This window comes from Micrasema longulum, unplaced genomic scaffold, assembly GCF_059751315.1.
Source record: "Micrasema longulum isolate JH-2025_06_02 unplaced genomic scaffold, ASM5975131v1 h1tg000076l, whole genome shotgun sequence".
Classification (NCBI taxonomy): Eukaryota; Metazoa; Arthropoda; class Insecta; order Trichoptera; family Brachycentridae; genus Micrasema; species Micrasema longulum.
The window spans coordinates 1,541,467-1,565,611 of record NW_028277283.1 but is presented as its reverse complement, the minus strand read 5'-3'; the positions used below and the strand labels follow the sequence as shown (position 1 = coordinate 1,565,611).

Sequence of the window (24,145 nt, the reverse complement as noted above, 5' to 3'; positions counted from 1 at the left end):
ACCATCAACTTACTTGGAACAATTTCAAGCAAAATTATACATTCATTTCAATTGGTCAAAAATGATCTGTAGAACAAGAATAGGAACCTGTGCATGGTAATAATATAAGCAGGATGTTGAATCAATTAATAGAGCACAGAGCATACATTTTTAAAAATATTCTTAATTTTGATGTTAAGCAAAGTGATCATAACAAATGTACACGTTATTGAGGAATTGTGGAAAAGAAAAAAAAGTAGTTTTTGTACTTCTTATGCCATTTATCGATTCTGCAAATATACACGCAGAGCGAAATTAAAACAATGCGACGGTCATTGTAATTCAATAATAAACGTGATTTTTCATAGGAGCCGCTCAATAAATAATTAGAAACGTTATGTGCAGCGCAGCGCGAGGCACGACCAGTGCGGTGCATACAATCATGTTGCGGGAGGACTTGCGAAATGTTTCTAGTGCAACGGAATGATCATTGATCACAGAATGGCGAAACTTGCAGCAAAACGGAAAGTAAATGAGCAATGGAAGGTGATTGCAGTATGCATCAAGGCTGAACCAGATTCCATTGAGATTACATGCTTTGATGCCACACAGATGCAGATGATGCATTTTCACATCAAGAAGTAAAAAGAAAACGCGAAAAGGAACCTAATTTTCTCACACTTAAATTTTAACTTTAACTTCGCCGTTTACACGTAGATAATACAATATTATTTCATCCCAGGACTCGACCATTGTACACGTGTAAACCGCAATTTGTAGGACAAACATTGTCCTGAGACATCGCCACCGAGAAAGACGGGCAGACTATTTCCGCGGAGCAATGATTACCCCACCATCACGGGTGGCCAACGTGTAGCTCCCAAAAAAACAGTTTGTTTAAAAAACAAATAGTTTATTTTCACGGTGCAATCAAAATGTTAGATTGAACGCACAAAAACTTGAAGGAAAATAAATGCGGAAAACATAGATTGACAAAAAGATCTCAGCATTTTGAATAAGTATTATGTAACATTTTGAATAATTAATAGTAGCTCAGGTGTAAATATTTTAATTTTTCATATATTTTTTGGTATTTAAAAAAAATAATTTTTATATTATTATTTGTATAAACATGTTTATTCTGACCTTTCCGGCTGTTAATTTTTATATGGTATTCATTGTTTTTATAAATGTAAATAATATTATTAGGTTAGTATAAATATAATCTTCACCAACAAGCTACAGAAAGTGGCTTGGTGGGATTTTAGTTTTAGTAAAAATATAACAAGTGTTTTTTTTTTAAATTGTAAAATTGTATAGTAATACTATTAAAATAATTTTAAAAAAATCTATGTACTAATAGCTTTGCCTAGTAAATAAAAGCATAAGGATCCCATTTAGAGAACTATTACTTCTAAAGTCTTATTTATTTTTTTAAAAAGTATTTTCATTTCTTTATGGATCCATCGAATTGTTTTTTTTCTTCTAAATAATTTGTAAACGTGATTTCATTTTACTGTACCTAAGTAAATCTCAAGTGAGGGTGATTGATATTTTCTGATTTAAACTTAAATTAGGTAAATCCAATTGATTCGAAAAGCTTTACTTTATTAACCAGCCAAGGCGTGTAGAGACAGAAACACTAAAGACACGGCATGTAAGATTTAATTTAAACACACCCAAATATGCGTTACATCCTGTAAAGAATTAGAGGAACCTCCTAGGTCTTCCACCTACGCACAAACCACATTCAATATTATTTAATAAATAGGTGTATAACTCAAGATCGCACGTATCCTAAATCCTATCGTTAACTTCTTTATTTATCTATTTGGTAATGGTTACTGGTACTAGTACTACTACCTAAGCAACACAAATCTCCGGAAAATGACTTTTTTGTGACAAGGCATCCATCGTTAAATCTCCCTGAATGAACCGTAAATAATAAATATACTAATAAAGTCCATTCAGTTCATGAACAGTAAGAGCAATACAGAGAGCTATCAGAAAAATCAAGCGTAACCGTTTGCACTTTAAATATCTCCTCACCGTCACATTTTAGACGTAAAAATTTCACATTTATTGATAAACGTTAAATTACCTAAGTACCTACATAAATATTTTACTTTTAAAAAACCGTCAAAATGGATATCGCAACTATTAAATTTAAAGCGTAGTAATTACAGTATTTTAATCTTTAATAGTAAAAACACACATTCCGACAGCATAACATACCTAGTTTTTACTGAAATCAGATAGAATGTAATTATCATGCATTGGTGCGATGACTTTGGTGTACCGATTTATTAATATGTCAAATAAAAACACAAAGCCATCGATGTTTTTTACCGTTAATGTATTCACAAGTAATACAAAATCTGAATGGCCAAGGTCATACCGTATGTATATCTCTCTATAAAGTCGCAGATTTATTTATATTGCAAAAAAAAACAATATTTATTAAATTCGATTGCGGTTGCTCCTAGGTTTTTCAGTTATTATTTTATCATGTTTAAACATGCAATAATAGTTAAACTCGAAAAAGGGAAATGCAAGTGCGTTTATTTATAATTCAATAGCCAAATATAATTACGCGAGTAAGTCGAAAAATTTTCCAATAAAAAGTGTAAATTACGATTTATATTGTGACATTGCGACTCGCGTACAGAACGCGGTTGTCCATGTGTCCTTACACGCTAATTTTATTGAAAATCCACGGAGGAAATGCCATTTTTATACAGCGTCGGAAGGCTGCCATGAAAAAACTAAACATGACGTAACGAAAGAAAAACCGAACTAAAAACTACAATTTGATTTTAAGGGTAAGGCAGAGCGGGGTCCAAAGTAACAACCCCCCTCCATGCTCTTTTGTAAATAATACCGAGAAACTGAATCCGTAGTTTGAACAATGTGCTCAAGCACTACACCTCACAATTTACTAATTTTCTGTGTCGCGAAGCGCATGTCTAATATTAAGCAATATTCACAATTCAACGCTTCGTATATTTCGTATTTTCTTATTATTATTATTATAGTTAAATTTTGAATTAATATCTTACTCAAATGACTTAATTTCGGATTTCAATCGGAAGTCGTCGAAGTCAATCGATTCAAGGTATTCTTTGTGGTTTTTGTGAAATTGGAGACAAAACATTAAAAATATGGCTGGGGTTCGAAGTAATAAAATGAATAACTTAAAGAAATAATGTCAAAAAAATGTTGTGGGTATTCTCTCGAAAAAAAAAATAGTGCTTTTGCTCGATATGTGTGGAAACGTAATCAACTGGTCGTCCCGGAGAAGAGTGCGCACAATGTATTTACTGCAAAAAATGTACTCACGAAGAATGCTCTATGGCGGAGGCAACTATGTATGTCACAATTGTGATCTTATTAATATATATTGTTAAATTGTTCGTCGTTTCTGGGAATTAAATTTCTGATGAACGCCATCTTCCTTTTCTTTTTGATTCGATTAATACTCGTCACGTTACTTTCGAACCCACTATATGATACTTTAGACCCTTAACACTTAACACTAGACAAATTTCAAAAAATACTCAAAAGTTTAAAACTACCACGAGCAGGCAACAATTAAAATAATACGTAGATAAATATCAGTAATTTCTGAATGTTTAAAAATAATCAATCTTTACTTACCATAATTTACATATGATGAATACAAAAATAATAACAAAGGTATGCTTGGTTAAATGGGGGACTCATTGCAACTAGCTATTTCTTACAGTCTAGCCAAAACTAAATAAAAACTTTATTTTTATTTTTAATACTAATAAGTTTAGAAAAAACAAACTGTTCAAACATTATACAAGATTATGGTGTCTATTGCTTACATATTTAGCACATTTTAATTTATTCAATTGTTTCTTCCAAATATTCATTTACAGTATGGAAACATTTATTTATTAGAAACACTTTTAACACTCCTGCTATTTTTTTTATCCAATTTATTTTCCTTAATTTTTTGGTAAGCTTATTAAAAATTTATACTGCGATGCATATGGGCCCTTTTTGTATAAATGATCGTTTTGCCAATGGAATTTTTAATTTTTATTCCTGGTGTTATGAAAGTGGTTTTTTTCCTGTGAAATAAAATATTCAGGTCTTGATTTAACAATAAGATTTGATTTAAGACAAAGTTCCATTATATAAATACCCGTCACTGTAAATAAATTTAATCTAATAAAAATCAGCCTACATGTTGCCACGTAATCAGCATGTACCATTTTCCTAACACATCTTTTTTTAATTTAAAAAACATCCTGTACCTGTGTAGAGTTTCCCCAAAAAATAATACCATATTTTAAAATTGAATATACATATGCATAATAAGTGGACATAACACATTCATTGTTTGCTATTTTATACAGTTTGTCTAGTACAAATATATAACTGCTTATTTTCGCGACAACAGTCTTCGCGTGTTCTTTCCAGTTTAAGTGGTTATCTAAAGATAATTTAATACCTAAAAGAGAACAGTGTGAAGTCGTCTTAATAATTTTGGAATTAATTGTTATATTTGAATTTTATAGGGATTCTTGGTTTGGCCAAATATTATAATTATTGTTTTCTCTGTATTTAAAGATAGGTTTATAGATACAAACCAATTTGCTACTGATTGAAATTTTAAGTTCTAGTCTATAGTCAGAAGATTTGGCACAATAAGTACAAATGTTTGAAATGTTACTTTGGACCCCGGTGTCTCCTACCTACTTAACAATAATATTTTTTTTTTAAACTTGCACCTTGGAAATAATTTAATTTAAATTTTACATGAAATGCATACAGAATATGGAAATGATTTCGCATAGATTGTAAAAAAAGTCTGTACATTTACCACAATGAACAGTATTAATAATTAAAGAATTATACATACCTACCTAGTGATAAAATGAAAAATGATAAAACTTGCAAAATGCCATGAATAAATAAAGAAAGAAAAAAGAACAATAAAACACATTTAAAGGGGATAAATACATTAAAAAAGTGCAAATTTAGCAAAATTATAAATAATTATATTGAATACAAATCAATATAGAAAATAGAAAAAACAACAAAGTTATGTGGTATACTATAAATTTAAGTATACTGTCAAGTTATTTTTTGTATAGCAGCTATCTAGTGATAAAATTTTTGATATCTTTACGATTTTTTTGTTAATATAGCTAAAAATAATTTTAATTTTATCTCCTTAATCATACTATAATATTATTCAACACTTCAATGTTATAGTTTACTGACCCAGACCTTATTTCCAGCCCAGTATAATTAGTTAGTTCTTCAAAATTGGCAGGTTTTATATACGTTATACGAGCTAGTGATCTGATTTTTCAGAGCGAGGCATTTGCTATGGAATAAAATAGTAAGTCAAGTTAAGATTATTAAAATCGACCGAAAAATCTTTTTTCCTTTTGGTCGAAACCGAATATCAAACGAAACTTGATTTTTTGTTCAAATGAAAAAAACGGATGTTAAAGGATATCCTCGTCCTTAATTATTTCAGTCATTAGGTTCCATATAATATTTTCAATTATTAATAATACACAGAATGAGCACCTGCCGGTATGTTCAAGAAAACTAATAACACCTAATTTTTTTGTTATTCAATTAAAATGTATTTACCCTTCTGACTAGTTGGTTGAACTCATATTGGTGTTTTTGTCGATTGGAATTATAGCTATACATAAATTTAACGAAAATACGTTGAGTGTGTGTTATGTTGAGAGTAGTTTCGGATACGCAAGAAACCCTTTAAATTTGATCGAATGGCCAACTTCTTTACCTTGTATACGAAACAATTGAAAATAAACATGAACTTAACCCTTTTACACCCGAATAAATTCCTGTGGACATAAAAAAATATTTTTTAGTCCATAATATATTCTAGGTGGATCAAAAATTTTGGAATAATCCTGAGAGATAGCATTAGTATGCACTAATGTGATTCAATCATAAAAAGCTTCATTCTTCATGAGACGTCTGTAAAAAATTTAGCTATTTTTGTTTATATATTTACAAGTGACAGCAGTGGGAATCAACCAACATCCGTGTGTTTATAAAATGAAAAAATCTGAGTTTCGTGTTTTGATTAAACATTTTTATTTCCGTAAAAAAACGATAACCGAGAAAAAGCCAAGCTAGATAAGTATTATCCGGACTGCACCGTCGATGAAGATGATTCAAAAGTGGTTTTCTGACTTTCGTTGTGGCCGTACAAGCGCCGATGATGCTGAATGATCTGGACGCACCAAAGACGTCAGTACACCAGAAAACGTGAAAAAATCCATGATATTATATTGAACGACCCCAAAGTGAAATTGAGGAAGCTGGCTGAGACCACAAAGATGTCGTATGACAGCGTGTTTAATATTATACATGATATTTTGGATATGAAGAAGCTTCGGGCGCGATAGGCGCCGGCGTTGGCTAACAGTGGATGAAAAATGAATTCGTATTACAAATTACGACTTCCCAGCGGAATTGGGCAATGTTTATGCAAAATCCAACGAAGTTTTTGAGCCGATTCATAACCATTGATGAAACATTGATACATTTCTACACACCAGAGTCCATGAAATAGTCAAAACAATGGGTTCCTTCGGGTGAAAGTGCTCCGAAACAAAACTGAGGCCTATTTTGGAGAGCTTCCGAAGGACCATTTTTTGCACGGGATAAAAAAGTAAGAAAATAAAACCGAATTCGGCCAAAAACATATTTTCTTGTTTCACTTATTCCAAACTTTTTGATCCACATAGCACCAAATGAATTATTAGAAAAAAAAATTCTTTCAAATCTCTTATACTTAACAAAACTGTTGATGAACACTGGGTCTCAAACCGATAAAAATCGAAAAAGGTCATAAAACATGCGTACATAAATGTTTATTCTTTCAAGTTAGAGTAATTGTACTAAATTTCATTTTTTAAATTCTTGAAATATAATTTAGTCAAATAAAAAACTAACGTATCTGTGTAATGCCGGTTACTAACATAAGCAGAAAAAAAAAATAGAGACGTACTTAAGGATACCGCTAATTAAAAAATAAACTCGCTGCTTTTTTATTTCGGCGAGTAAATTAACCTTAAATTTTATGTATATTTGGATATACATACACCCGGGCTGAAAGGGTTATTACTTTTTCAATATCAATGAAAAAAGCTAGGCATCCGTCCATTTTTCACTCCTAATGTTGATGTATAAATGATTTGTGTTCAGTGTTCATAGTACTACATACAAATGAAACAGTTTGTGCATAAAATACAATGTGATATTTCAAGGTTGTAGACCTGACCTAGAGCAACAATATAAATTATGAGTAGAATATTGTTGTATGGAGAATTGTTTAACATTCTAATTTTTGCTTGCATCTGATAGTACATAAATAGCGCACTGAATTGGTGTGACAGTTATGATGGTCGTAAATTACAAAAGATAGATAAATATTACAAGGCTCCCATAGAACTAAGAGTTGCATTCATATTTATTTTGGAGTATGTTGTTGCAAACGCAAAGCTTTATTATTTAACTTGAGTCATATTATGTAAATAGTAAGCAGTAAGAACACAGGTCATACACTTAAAAGCCAGAACATCAACGTAAAATTGTATATATCATACAATTTGAAAATAATATCTGTACCTTAGAGGATAAAAGGCGGGACTCCACTTTTTGCCGTTTTGAAGTTAAAGGTGCAGAAATTATCGCAATAATATGTTTTATACGTGAATAAAACACCAAAGTCCACTTTCGTAATAAAAATGCTTTTTAGTTGAAATAAAAATCTAAAGTCCACATTGTTTTAATCTAAAAAAACATCAGTAGTCCCAGATACACTGTTTTAGTATGTACTATTATTATTTTTTTTAATATTATTTTGCATTGAAAGTTCCTCATAGGTTGAAATTATCTAATTTGGTTTAAAAGTTATGTTTCGGAAATCGCACAATCGCAAAATCTTTTTTCCCGAACATTTCCTCCAATGTGACTTCTGTGGTTTATCTTAACTCTTGTGTGGCTGTGATGTCACACTAGTCGACATACGACACGAGACTGGATAATATTTCTCTTTTATTTTTTTAAATTATGAAATTTATTTTTTTATAATCGTTAAACTGACATTTTCACATCGGATTTGAAAAGTAAAATTTGTATAACTATACTGGATTTTAATACAAAAAATATTTAACCTTGCTACCCGAAGAATGATGTCCGCAAATACAGCAATACATCTGTATTAGAGAGAGAGAGCACAAAGATAAAACACATAACAAGGAAGACAGAGACGCTGTTCTGTAGACACCGTAGCCGGTGTTGTGTGAAACAAATTCAGTCGGTTGTTGACAGTGATGGGGGACGCGCCCGTGAATCATGAGTGGCGAACTTATGATTTTTATTTCTTTTTGCTATAAGAGGGCTAAATTATATGATTATTTTTATAAATTATGGAAAATAAATTATTAAACTGTAAGTCTCCGTGTTTTTTTTTCTCAAATGTATGAGCTTAAGAATATTCTGTCTTTTGCTTGTTGTAACACGATGTTACATCACCACGTGTAAAGGGATTATTTACCACAGTCTTTTAAGAGTCAAGGATTATTGGTTATGGTTACTATTAGAGAATGTAATGCTAAATTTTGTTGTTTGTAGAATGTTTAAAATAAGTTTATTAACTGCAAAAGCTGTGTTTTTTACAGAGTTGCATTGTAATTAAATGTGTATGTAGTTGTACATCTAACATTGAGTATGGGTAATATATTATGTTCTGTGTTGTAATACCTACACAATTTTAAGTAAAATTTATGAATACCGTTACAAGTTATTGCTTGTAGCGAACAAGCATGTCTGCAGTACGTCTCTTGCATTTTAATTTATATTATCTCTATACTGGGGAACCGTTTAACGCGTTAGAAAAAATCTTAACAAAGTGTACATAAATAGCGCATACAAAATAAAAATAAATTCAATTATACATCGACTTAACGAAGAAAAAAACATCAGCATCTAAAGAAATTTTGACTCGTGTTTGTCATAATTTAAAATTTGATATTGAATTTAGAGGCGGCTTAAAAACAAGGTTTCTTAAACATCTACCGAATTACATTACTTCGCAGGGATACGACAAAACACAATATACACGAACAAACATACCCACCTGTCTCTAGATAAGTTTAGTATATACTAACTTTTCAAAGTCCATTTACTTCTCTGGAAAAAAGCGAAAATTGAACCATGAAAGGGTGGCAGCTCAAAGGCTACACTGAGGCGCCAATTTATTATAAGCGCCGAGTTTCCGAGCTCCTACCGCACCGTGGGGGGACAACTGGAGGGAGGGAGTTAATGTCATTGTGAGCGTAGATACTCCCTCTCCACGTTGAAGCAGGTCTGCCATATAATGTGTGAGGTTGTGTTCGTATGCCGTCAACTTTTTTCCTTATTGGAGTTGCTCGGGCTTCCGAAGCAGTACTGGTAGTCCAGAACTTGTGGACGTCAAAGGTCAGACGAAAAATATTTACTGATGTCATAAAATATGAGGCGAGAGTGTAAATCTGAGTCAAGTATAATTGATAAGATTAAGAAAGGGTCTCTGAGATGGTTTGGTCACGTAGAACGAATGGACGACGAAAGAATGGTAAAACAAGTATATATGGCGAAAATGAACGGCAACGTGAGACGAGGACGACCAAGGAAGAAGTGGCATGATCAGATAAACCAAAATCTTAAGTCTGGTCATGTCAAAAGCAGACAGAACCGAAGGGCATGTATGACAAGATGTATGAATGTGGAAGAGGCTAGGATTGTATGCCAGGATAGACGTGTGTGGCGGTCCATTCTCTCTGCCTTCCCCTACAGGGAAATGGCGTGATGGTAGAAGTAGTAGTAAAATATGATAATACTAGAAGGCAACAGTCGGCTAGCACCGGCATTCAGATGCTAGAAAAATCTGCCTTTCGGGCCTTACAATGTATTTTTCGTAGTTCAGAGCGATCGAAATGTAATAATGAAAAATCTTTAATTCAGAGCGTAAATTTTATAACAGAAGTATGCATGTCTGCACGCACATGCACAACATACTTAATACTAACTCAAAATAAGAAAGAAAAAAACATTTTGGTGGCCTCAGTGATGTAGTGGTCAAGACGCTCACACACGGAAAGTTGCGGGTTCGATTCCCGGTGAGAACACAAAAATTAAATGTGATTTTTCTCAACCCTGGGTGTTCTGTGATGTAATTCACCACTGTAATTGGGCCTCCTGCCCTGTGGCGGTGCAAAAATAAAATTAATAAATAAATCCTTACTGATAATAATTGAGTTATGACCGCGTAGAAGAGTAAATGAGATTTCGTTTTTTTAGAGCTTTTAGAAGCTCTATTAAGTCAAGTTTATTGTTCTTTTTAAAATAAAACAATGCTTTTTTCACAAAATGTAATAATTGTCAATGGTACCTCGTCGCTATATACTATACATATACATATACCATTTTAAGTTTAAATAAAACCGTTCTTTGTTTTTAACGTTCATATTCACAATTCAATTATATATCTTACTAAAGTCACTGCAGGCGCCTGCTAGGTACATACAATATTAAAATGGCCAATCAGTAAAAAGGTCACGACACCGATGCCCTTAACGACATTTGAACCTTTCGACTTCGTAGTTTTATATTATTATCCTTTTTCTTATAAGAGTCAAATCCCGGCGCGGTGAGAGGGCCGCGGTATACGCAAATGAAAGCAGACACAGAAAGAAATCACCATTTATTGTGTACAACAAGGGCTCCGTTGAATACAATAATAATAATATGGATAAGTATAAAGTCTTCTGCGTTCGAAGATACGGAACACATTCCTAGATAAAAGACGGTCAAGATTTTCCCGGATAATGCACGGTGGGGAAATTAGCAAATTACATCACCGGAGAGTCGGAGAGACCGTCTCCATCTATTACTGCAGTACACAGCGTGTTTATGGCCGAGGAAAAGATAATGTATAAGACTGGATACAGATCTCAGTGGCACGAGAAACATCGACGAGGTAATTAGGAGTGGTTATTTTATGCAATAAGTGCAGTTTCAAAGTGACTGGTTGCATGCGCAGTTCGCTTGCGCAACAATAGCCGAACGGCGCGGATAGACAGAAAATAGGCCAGGGCTTCGCGGCCACAAATAACCTCAGGAGAAATATTATGACTTCGTCTCAGTTCAGACTGCCTCCTTGCTGTAACTGGTTATTGTTGTCAATAATATGAATACGGCGTGCATATTTACGAGCAATTATAGCGTGGAAATTGTTCCTATTCTGACATAAAAACTTCCTTGGTATTTCAAAATGGAACGAACCTTTGCATACTAATTTGCAACTCGAGTTAAAATAATAATTCATTTATGTCCAATTACATTTTTTTCTACTCGTTACTTTTGGCAACTTGTCACTGAAAATCACAAAAAAATAACTGATTACTGATTTAAGCTTCGAATCTATGGCCAATATGGGCCCAGTTTCTGAGTAGGTACCTACTTTTCAAACAGTTAAGTATTGGACGAACAAATAATGCCTTCCTAGGTATTTGTACTTCTACTTAACTCCGGTATTTGGTAGAGGCGCTTTTCCAGGATGCGATGATTTTTACTGGCATTAAATTTACAGTACCTGCTAGCATTCGCATTTTATGCAAATTGTTAGTAATAAATTTATACTGAACGATTCAGCAAGTAGATTTGATGAAAATCGCGTTCATCTCATTTTACCTTCACACTGATCTATTCGAAGTGATATTTTTATTTAAAATGTAACACAAATATGTAAGTACGCAATATCTACGTACCTAGTACGGACTTACATTAAACAACAAACAATAGACACTATTAGTATTATCAACTCTATTGCAAATCAACTTATTAAGACTCCTTCAGTTTTTATTTAGATTTTTTTAAATATAGGAAATAGACATTTGGGTTCTTTTAATTTACCTTAATATTTAAATTTTTGGGACCATTTTCAACGAGTTGTTAATTACTTACTATTAGAAAATGGGAATCAGGTTGAGGTAGAGCGGGGTGCGAACCTTGGACCTCCGATCCGTAAGTCCGCGACGCTAGCCACAGAATTACAACCCGGTTCGATTGATTTAGTTAAATTTTTTAAGCACCGACCTCCATTATTTATATTTTTTTAGTTCAACAGTTTTTATTTACGAAACAAGTAAAATGATTTAAAACCAAATAAAAAAATAACACTTTTGACGTATTTGAGTAAATACTTAAATACAATTCCATTTGATTAAAATTTTCATCGTAATGAAATATTTGCATTTCATTAATGTAAACATTCACTTGTTTACGTATACTAATACGAGTAGGCACTACTGCACGTACTTTTCATATTTGTGTTAACATTGGATGGCAAAATAGTCAATATTAATAAGTACAGTACATAATGCAAACGGTGGCGGTGGCCGGTGGATGCACATTTTTAAACGAGTAGTTTTTAGTTTGTAATGTAAAGTTTTTTTAAAATTTAATTTAGTATGGCTATTACCATTCTTGATAATATTAGCCAGAAACATACAATATTTACAAATGATAAATGGGAGCAAAACAATATTACTGAAAACAACGCAGAAAAATCAGATAAACCTCAAACAACTTAAAAATACATAGATCTTAAAATAAAAGTAAGAAAAATTGGAAATAAAACAAAAATATCTTTTAAAATAGAAACTTATTGGACATATGTATACTATTCTAAAGATAAAGATAATGGATGAGAACCTATATCTTTTACATATTAAGAGCTAAAAATATGAACATACAAAAATAATTATTTGATGGATTATATTTTTCAATAAATTATATAAAATGATGTAGCAATTAATTAATATTTACAATTTTAAAAGGTGTAACAGACAAAAAATAATATTAAAGATCCTTAAGATCTTAAAAGAAAATGTTGACAAAACTAATTAAATGGCTAATATGTAACAAAGCTTTATATTGATTATTATTTTATGTTAAAAGTCATCTATTTATTTTTTTGTAAAAAAAGTGTGTAAAAAGTACTATGCTTTTAGTTCTTAATAATATTTATATATTACTTTTTAAATTTATATAATTTCTCTTACGTTTTTCTTTGTAAAGGAAAAATACGAAACCTGCTGACAACCGGTTTCGCGGTTTAGTGGGTTTCATTATTTTTCATTTTATATTTTCTGTTCATGTTTACCTTCTTAAATAAAAATAAATACAAAAAAAAGGTCTACTACTTAATATACATTAGATAAATATTTACATATTGCAGAAATTATACCCCAGTTTCTAATACATGAAACAATAACATTTGGATGTTAAATTGGTAAAGTTATAAGGCCAATTAGGATTTCTTTAATCGATTCGTCTTTATTTTCTATTAAAGGACAATTTAAAATTATGTAGTTCTCATCACCAATATTCTCTCCACAATCATAGATTGGAGAGTTCCCTACAGTTAATTCGAAGTAAATGTGATGGAAAACAGCTGGGACCTAATCTTAACTCGCATATTGTTACTAATTAAGACTGATGAAGTACATTTACAAGTTTGAATTTTGAATTAAACGGTTTCTGTGTCTAGGTGGCTGTAAAAGATAACTAGGACCGGATTACAATAGGAAGTTAACAGAGTTATCTTCGACTGTATATAAAGAAAAAGCGATATTTGTGTACGAAAATGGGTATATTTGCATGAACATTTAAAGTAGCTTCATCGGTAACCTATAAATTAACATGTATAGAAGAAAAAAATGTATGCATATTCTGCTTTTCATACAGAAAACTTATGATAACTTTCCATTGTAGTCGGTGCCCAGAGCCCCTAAATACAATGGGAAAATTAACAGAGTTATCTTTGAGTGTCTATAAAGTAAAATTGAAAAGTATGTACTAAAATGTGTACTTTTCTATGAAAATTTAAAGTATCTTAATCGGTACATGTTCAGAAAAAAAAATGTATGTAGGCACCTGCTAGGTGGATTTAAAGTTAGGAATAATCATAAGAGATGGCGTTAGTACGCACTAATGTGAACCAATCATAAAAAGATTCATCCTTCATTAAACGTCTGAAAAAATTTCAGCCATTTTTCTTCTCGCATTTACAAGTTACAGCAGTGAGAATCAACCAACCTCCGTGTTTTTATAAAATGAAAAAAGCTGGTGTTCTGATTTAACATTTTTATTTCCGTAAAAAAACGATAACCGAGAAAAAGCCAAGCTAGATAAGTATTACTCAGACTGCACCGTCGATGAAGATGATTCAAATGTGGTTTTCGGATTTTCGTTGTGGCCGTACAAGCGCCGATGACGCTGAATGATCTGGACGCACAAAAGACGTCAGTACACCAGAAAACGTGAAAAAATCCATGATATAATATTGAACGACTCCAAGGTGAAATTGAGGGAGCTGGCTGAGACCACAAAGATGTCGTATGGCAGCGTGTTTAATATTATACATGATATTTTGGATATAAAGAAGCTCCGGGCGCGATAAGTGCCGGCGTTGGCTAACAGTGGACCAAAAATGAATTCGTATTACAAATTACCACTTCCCAGCGGAATTGGGCAATGTTTACGCAAAATCCAACGGAGTTTTTGCGCCGATTCATTCATTTTCGTCATGCAAACGAATCCCTGGATTTTCTCCCCGGATTATGTATGGCACTAGAGAAGTGTTTTAATTACACACTATAGATATTTACCATTGACGTGTCTATATCGTGTTCCTTTTTTAAAAAATTGTTATTTATGGGAGCTAGGACCATCCAAAAACCCAAAAAAGCGGCCAGTTTTATCTGCCGTCTTTGGACGTATGGTATACAAATATGACAAATAATTTTGAAAAACGGAAAAGGTACAGACACAGAAAATTTTATTCCGATACTTTAAAAAAAACAACAAAATCGGTTTAGTTTTAGGATGCGGAAAACGGGACAGCGAAACGTCGATTTTGGTTAGGCTATTAGTCCGACGTGCAGTTGTCTTCATTACTCCGCGAACACTGTGAACAGCCTCGACCGTGCAGGACAGAACGCCGCAAAAATGAATACAGGACGGCGTTTATTACGAGCGAACTCACGAAAAATATGACTAATTTTATACCAAGATGTACTGGAAGTGATAAAGGACGAACTAAATAATAAAAATGATTGCTTTCTACCGCCATTTTCAGCAGAAATTTTTTTGGGAGCGGCTCGTTGGCCGCACCCGTGGTGTCCGCAATCAATGTTCCGCGGAGATAGCCTGCCCGTCTGTCTATCTCGGTAGCGATGTCTCGGGACAATGTATTGTCCAACAAATTGCTGTTTACACGTGGACAATGGTCGGTCCTGGGAGAAAACAATATTGTATTCTCTACGTGTAAACGGCCATAGAAGATAAATCTTGGAGGTAAAATATGCACGTGCGTCGATCGCGTGAACATGAGATACAGCCTGGTCATGCAGTATGCACACCAAACTCTCAAAATACGGTCATAAAAACATGACATGGACCACAAGCCGAGCTTCTTCTCGGAGAAGCTTGCTATATTCGTGAAGTTTCATAAAAATATATTTCTGAATGGGGAAAAAATATGATTAAAACTGGGTACGAACAGATAAAATTCATAATATAGTAGGTACGATGAGTGTAAAACTAAAATGCAAATTTTTGAGGTTTAATTGCAAAACAATCACATTCGTCACAATAGTGAAAGTGTAAAAGGGAAGTAAGTTTAAATTAAAACAATAACGTATAAAAAAAACCTAGTTTTTCAAGCAAAGGGAAATTTCTAAACTATTCACTATCTCCACATAGATACTACGGTTTTACATTCGAGGTGCGATATTTATGGCGAAAACTGGTGAGATAAATAATGTACTTGATTACAGCCACGTGCTATTTATTGTTTACAAAATCTTTTGGATATAAATATGATGTACAAAGTTTCAGTATACAGTTTCAAAACACGTAGGTCTCGCTTTCAATCTACCGAATTATGCAATGTCCAACGCTGGCGGGTCGGGCCGGAATTCACTCGAGATATTCGGCAATGACCGTGACATTCGCTACTTCGAATTATAACAATGACCGGCTCATTGCCAGACATCAGATAACAGGAATCCGTCCATTGAATCATTTCGCGTATAAAAAACACATACCAGTAAGATTGTAGCCGTAATATAGTACGTACGCGACGGCAACAACAAAAGCAGGTGACGTTCGAAGAACGATAACAAAGGCTTATTTTGAGATAACACGGGTTTTAAATTACCACTGAATATTGTGAATCTTCAGTATTGACATTTTAAAATACTTCTTATGTCAACAAAGCGTCGTATTTAAGGTCCAAGCGCGTAAAATATTTACGAGAATCAATCGCTCATCAGAACGCTAGCTCGTCGAAAAAGGTCGACAACCTCGGGCCTAAAGAATGTTTATATTATTTTTTTATCGACTAACCTGTCTGACGATTCCGAACTGTCGTATCTATCCGCACAACGCTTCTTTCTGGTGTCTTCTTCCTGTCCAGCGATATATTCCACACGTTTGGTTCGATCCGTCGATGAGTTTTTGGGATCAGCCACGCTTTGGGATTCACATTTATCACTCTGAACATCACTTTTGCTCTCGATGTAAAACGACATTTTCACTTTTGCGGGTCGTGAAACATTCTCACTTATAGTTTTTAAGTCACACGTATTCGCACTGTCATCTTTCACTGAAGATTCGTCCTTTTTCACGAGACCCGTTCCATCCGCGCACGGCCCATCCGCCATGTTGAATCACACAACCAACACACCAACAAAACACAACTGTTTTGAAGTTATTTTGTATTTGGGCCGCTAAGGACATGAGCGCTGCATCTGTGACGTCACACGGCTGCGCGAATTGTAGGGGACTGACATAACTGCTCCGCCCCTTTGTGTGCATTCTGCTTTCTTATTGGTTAATGCTTTTATCATGAAATTATTTATGCTATAACATTGATCTGGTGTTTAAGAAAAAAAATTTTTTTTTTTAATAATAGGTTTAGTATTTATGGATCACTATATAACTAGGTAGACCTTAATTAGCTTTTTAGCCTTTACAAACTGTAATAATGTAATTTAAAAGACAACAAGAACTTTTTTAAAAAAGGAAACAAATTTAATAAATAGATATTTCACAAACATTATCACTAAGTAGTTAAAAAAGTAAAAGTAATAAGTTATTTTTTGCGTCATTATATTTTTTATTTTATCATCTGCGATTGAAGTACCGATGCAGTACCCTATGTACCTTTGTGTGCAGAAAGTGGATTTTAAATTGTGATTATTTATAGTTTTCTCGCCTTTCTCTAAAAAATGGATTTTGTAATACTCGTATGATCGTTACGATGGAATATTATTTTATTACAATACACATACCTAATTACAAGGCGCCATTTTTTGCAAAATATTTCTCTTCATTACCAGCTTTTATGCCTGTCTGCATATTAATACAAAACTGTTTAGTATTTTTAATCATACTTGAAAAACTCTTTGTATATATTGTAAATATTGTATAGGTTTTTTTATTTATTTATTTATTTTGTTTAAAAACAACAGCAATACAAAGAAATATACACAACATTATAAAAAAACATAAAATAAAGCCAAATCAGTTTTCCACATAAATACAATTATAAAAATCCAGTTCAGTTAAATATAATTTATAGAAGTGCATGTGTGCGAGTTTTTTTTTGTGTGTGAGGATGCGTGTGTAAAAAAGTGGAGTGTGGTTTTGGTAGGTATGTGAATATGTGTGTGATTGTATATGGGTGTGAGGGTAGGTTTAAGGACAGGGTAAGTGTGTATTTGATATGAGTGAATAGAAACAATTTAAAATTATAATGTAAAAATATAAATATATATATATTTTTATTTTTTTATAACGGTGATTTTTTAATCAGTGATCTGTAATAAATCACATGTAGACTGTATATTTCAACCGGTGGATCGCAAAGCCTTGCTAAAGAGGTCGCGGGCACAAGCATGGTAGAAGTTAAAAATAAGGGATGAAAATTTAGCATCCTCGGCAGATTGCTTAAGGCACCTCCAGCGGATACCAATATTATTTCACTTTAACTTTTGTATTGTCCTTGACTGCTACCCCCCGAGCGAGGCAAAAGTTAAGCCTGGGGGGGTCGCCAACTATGTTTCTAACCATAAGAGGGTCGCTTATTTAAAAAGGTTAAATAAAAAACACTACTGTAGTTCACGAAAATATTTGCTTATTTAAATGAGTACCTACCAGCTTACCAGCGCTTTCATTATCCTCTTTTTTGTGTTGACTTTAATGTAAAAATGTTATATTCTATTTGAAAATTCAAATACCTATTCAAACTAAATTTTACGAAATTATAAGATGTGTACTTTGTTCCGTGTTACCGAATGTTAATTTGCATATTTAATTATTTTTTCACCACAATGGAGCAGAAGACCCAATTACAACGGTGAATTACAGTTACAGCACACAACACCCAGCCTTAGAAAAATCACCTTTTTTTATATCTCAGCGGGAGTCGAACCCGGAACCTTCTGTGGATGAGCCAAACATCTTAACCACACATAAATTACACCACGAAGGCCCCAAATATATGCCCGCACATTTAATAAAAATATAATAAACATCGATACGTCTGAATTAACGTCATGGTAACGTTATACCGGAGTAAAGTTCAATGTCTATTTTTACAGTCATTGGTCGCGGTTCTCTTTCCTCCGAGCTTTGTGTTTAGAGAAAAATGAAAAAAACATTAATTTACATATCATTTTTAAAAAATCGAATGGAAGCAAGGCCTGTAAAACACGAATATATTTACAAATCAAAATTTTTTGATTGATAAAAATATAAAAAATTCCATGTTTACTTACAAATATGAAGGTAATGATACTTATTATAGTATTGTCGTTTCTGATAAATATTTTTGAACATGTAATTTAATTATATTTTTGAAAAATATTCAAAAACAATATCTCCCTTTACAGGCACGGTCGTCTGCTTTTTGCACCACAGAAATCTTAAGTATGAGGAAATGAGTTATGAAACTAGGAAAATCAATCATTTTTATATATTTTTATTCTACGACAACTTCTACCAACACGTGGATTCCCCGTAGAGATAGGCAGAAAGGATGGAATGTCACAGAGGTGTCTATCCTGACACCATTTCCTAGTTTCTTCCACATGTTTACATGCTGTAATGCATAACTTCGATTGTATATATTTTCGACATGATCAGATTATAAATTTGGCTTTATTTGATGTAGATAAATAAACGTCGATGACGCTTTAATCCACATTAATAACGTTTATAATAGTTATTGACTCTTAAACTTTTAAGACGTCGACGAAAAAAAAATTAGTGGCAAATAATGGTGGTACAATATATAATTGTTTTACTAATTCTAAAATTCCGTAACCATACCATCCCTACTTTATACAATCACGTGAAAATCTATATTGCTTGGTCATATATTAAAATATACCATATTTATAATTCCCTCCAAAAGTGTACGATTTAAAATTTACTCCCTTTCATTTAAAAAAAATGGTCAGTAAGAAACTGTGATTTTTGAAGGCGGGGCATTACAAGGGGAGGAGTCGACCATAGACAGCTAATACGCGTCATAGACTATCCCAGACTATCCAACGGAGCCAACAAAAAAAAACAGCTGACCTTTGACAGTAGATTTGTGGCAAACGAGTTTGGCCGTCACTCTGTTGCCATTCAGACTATAATTCCAATTAGCATATTACATAATATTTAGATTCTCTGGAGCACAAAGTTCTGTTAGGTATGCCAGGGCCATATTCCGATTTGGAGTAAAGACTGCCCGTAAATCTGCAATGTATTTTCCCCAGATAAGATTTTTTGTAGGTCCAGAGACCTGGGAATACTTAAAACCTATTTATGAGCCTGGCTGAACAAAAAACTCAAATAAAGATATAACATTAATATTGTATTCATATCACTAATGTGAATTAATTGGTACACCAAAAACAAGTCGAATTGAGACACCCAAACTATTTTAAAATTAAGACATGTTTTTTTTTAATTGTCAGCTATTTTGCTTTATGGTGGTAATACTAATGTTCTGTAGTCAGTGAGCAGTAAGAACCATTCGGCTGTCATGCTTTATTTGTTAGTACAAATATATATATAATATACTTATACTATTTTTATACTACATATATATTTGTATAAGTATAACTATATATATGTAGGGAGTCAGAAAAGTTGATGCATGCCACGGATTGGAGAACCTTACTGGATGTCAAAAATAAAATATAAAAAATAAAGAATAATTTAAAAAATATATATTTATAGATGACAACCATGAAGTTTCGCATAAATAAATTGTCTATGTTTTTATGAATGTATGTATGTGTATGCGCATGCGTGTATGTACGTGTGTGTGTATGTACATATGTATATATGTGTATATTTATATATATACATGTGTGTATATATGTGTATGTCTGTATGTATATGAATCAAAATGTGTATCCGAATAAGTATATATTGTGTTTGTCTGTGCTCTATATTAATTTGTTAAGTATTATAATATATTAAAATGTAATTGCCTAGCTTGGAACGGGGTATGTACCCTTGTTAGCTGGGCAAAGTGAATATGGAATTGTATTTTGATAATAAGTGTGAATAAATAAATAAAATAAATAAATAAATAAATATATAATATACTTATACTTATACAAATATATATATAAATACATATACTCTGAGCTTGATCATTTTTTCTGATTAAAAAAATAACAACACAGACATATAAAAAAATATTTTTTTATTTATACTTCGTATAATATTTAGATCTAAAGTCATGGATTAGTAAAATCATCGAGGTTTTACCATACAATAAAAAAAATAAGTAATAATCATAATATTAATTACATATCAAATTGTGGATTTGTGACAGAGTAACAAAAATAATTATTTTTGTGAAAATCATTTAATGGTGGTTGCAAGGTTACATTATGCTTTGAATTACATAAACTTTTAAAAATAAATATGAGACTTTTTAATAACATCAAAATCATATCATGCCATGGAATCATAAATGGTTATCGACAAACACATCTTAGAATATTTGCATAAAATTTAAAGTTTAATTTATTGGCTGTACATTAATAAACCTACAACTGACATAATTTTATACTACAATAAAATTAAAATTAAGGAAAAATAAAGTTAACTAATATAAACTCATTCAAAGGTAGCCACTGATGTATTTTCAATAGACCTTAGTATAGAACTTTAGGGGCGGTTTTTGAATAGCTATGGTTAAATATGACAAAGATACATGTCCATACATATATTAAATATCGCTTTTGCCTATAGTTACCTTTGGCCATATTTTGCAGTGCGAGTCTGATTCATGATTTATGTTAGGTATATACCGAGGTCACAGAATTAAATAAATTACCTGAATTGTTTCCAAATTTCCGCAGCCTAACTTAAAACTAAGTATGGAACACTGAGGCCTTATTACTCTGTAATGGGCTGGTTATTTTTGTGCAAAATGATGCTTCAACCTCAAATGTGTATGGTTCAAAAGTATTTGATTTTTTCAATACTGTTTTATAGTGCTTACACACGCAAATAAAAATATGTATTAATAAATTGTAACAGGGATAGAGACCATGTGTCTGTGTGGCAACTTTAACCCACAAATGTTAAAGACGCCCCTTCTTTATTTACATTTAAGTCAAGATCTTAATATTTAAATTGTTCCTTTATCCATCTTCTTTCCTTCCCATCCCCTCTCCTCTCTTCATAGTATAGTGTTAATTTTTTTCAATATATTTTTTTTATTTTGTTAATCTTTGTTTTTAATTTTTGTATAAAATTGTAAGATTCAATATGTCCATGTATTTATAATTTTCTCAAACTGAACAGTTTGGGTAGGTAGAAAGAAATTGCCTTAAGGCAATATGTCCACCCTTATATGTATATAAAGTGTCAAAAAAAAAAAAACAACTTTAAACACCGTGTAACATTCACCATTTTTCCTATGTTTGAACATCCATATTTCTTTAATTCTTCAAATTGTTGAGCCAATGACAGGGGTCATAAATCCTGTAAATGCCTAGACTTCCATATTCCCCTCTCTAAAATGTTCTCCATACTTGATGTAATTTGTAAATCTTAATGACTCCCTAGGGGGTGAAATCCAGTCTTTTGTATACAACCAGTTGGACAAACTCAAAATAGTATTGTAAATATATTACTATACTAACACGCTCGATTTGTGTTTATGAAAAAAATATAATATTTTCAACTACATACTGTTGGTTCGCAAGCTTTCATGGCATGACTCAGGAGCCAACTGTTTGTATTGCGAAAGCAAATAATATAGTGATTATGAGTTGTTGAAGATTGAGTTTATGTAATTTATCAAATTTTCAAAGGAAATTTGTCCACCATGGCATAATTACATAATATTATAATAGCAGATGCAAAAATCTTTGAACATTTGGATTGGTTCCCTTATTTGAGTCGTAACTCTATGGTTGGAGTGTAAATAACACAAGTGTCTGTAAGAAAGGTGATGTAAATAATCATTAAGTAATCGCAAAGCTTTTTTATACTAAGACAGGATTTAAACATTCAATGGATGGACAGGATGCATTGAAGATGTTAGGATTTGTTCTGCGTACTGCCAGGGTTTTCGAAAATACCCGCGTACTGAGAACTCTTTACAACTCCTTGGTGCGAAGTAGACTCGAGAGTGGCTCGATGATTTGGGGGCCACATGAACTGAAGTACTCTCTTATGATAGAGAAAATCCAAAAGAAGTTTCTGATATATCTCTACATGAGAGAGTGCGGGTATTATCCTTGGCTCTACCCGACCGAGTTTCTCCAGGGTATGCTTGGCTACAACAGTTTAGAGACTAGAAGGAATGTGTATTTGACCACACATTTTTATCGATTGTTGCGCGGTATGATTGATAATTCTGAAATTATGATGAGCATTGGTTTGTATGTTCCTGATAATTACCTAAGACAGCGTCAGCATAGATTGTTTCATATTCCGATATTCAGGACCAACCTGCCTATGGTTATGCCTGTTGGAAGAGCTACCGCTATGTTGAACAACATCGCTCTGGATATTGATCTGTTCCATGTATCCGAAGAGGTTTTCCGGAGCAGGATTCTTCGACTCCTTTGACATGAGTCTCTTTCGTGTATTTTTTTTCCTCTTTTATAATATGTACGTATTGAATATATTTTTGTAATGTATATGTTATATTTAAAATAAATAAATTGAATTGAATTGAATTGAAGAGTTTTCATCCAAATTATTCGTAACACTTATTTTTAATTCCAACCAGACTTAATTACATTTGAGATAGTAAGTAGGTGTGTATATATTATTATAATTGCTATACAAATAAACAAATAATAAACAAAAACTACACAACCTCATTACTAATTTACGAATCTTAAATTTAATGATAATAATTCCACTTCTCCCTTCTTTAAAATCTTCATCACCTCTATTGTAATATATTAATATTTAAACTTATTGAATTAAACTGTTTTATTACCCTGCACCCATTTTAGGGCTGTTATGAAAATGTCAAAAATACCTTGAGTTGATTTATATTCATATTAATATTTCCTAATTAGACATTAATACCCGTATACAGAGACAAACCTTAAGGTTAGGTAAGTACATTCTATTGTCTTCACTTTCGGGTTATTCTCTGCATGTGAGATTAGAATGTACTTTCCTCACCTTAAGTTTTGTCTCTGCATACGTGTATAAATTTCTTACATTTTTACTTTAAATAACTTCATGTTAGCTATAAGTATTCTTTTTCATTAAAAGTGTTTATTCCAAATTGCTATAAAAACATTCACTAAAAAAAAAACAATGTCTTTATAGTTGTCTTTATACTTTTGGCTGTAATCTGTAGCTAACTTCGTGGTCAATAATCAAAGAACGGTTTTTCTCCATATAGGCGACTCTATAGGTTATTACTCTAAGATATTATGCAACCATTCATTTAATATCAAAGATGTGCATTAATTTTTATTGGTAATCGTAAGATTTATTGTGTATCTAAAAATAATTTTAAAGTATTTTTTTTTTA

General features: G+C 32.3%; 1 protein-coding gene across 2 annotated transcripts in view; it reads right to left on the bottom strand.

Moving 5' to 3' along the window:
• Positions 1-16,914, bottom strand: part of jing (AE binding protein 2 jing) — a 194,231-nt gene extending 177,317 nt beyond the window's left edge. For both annotated transcript variants that reach the window (XM_088233072.1, XM_088233081.1), the window contains exon 1: positions 16,465-16,914. In XM_088233072.1, the coding sequence (XP_088089198.1) occupies positions 16,465-16,781 (317 nt within the window). In that variant the 5' untranslated portion in view covers positions 16,782-16,914. The remainder of the gene's footprint in view (positions 1-16,464) is intronic.
• Positions 16,915-24,145: the final 7,231 nt, after the last annotated feature.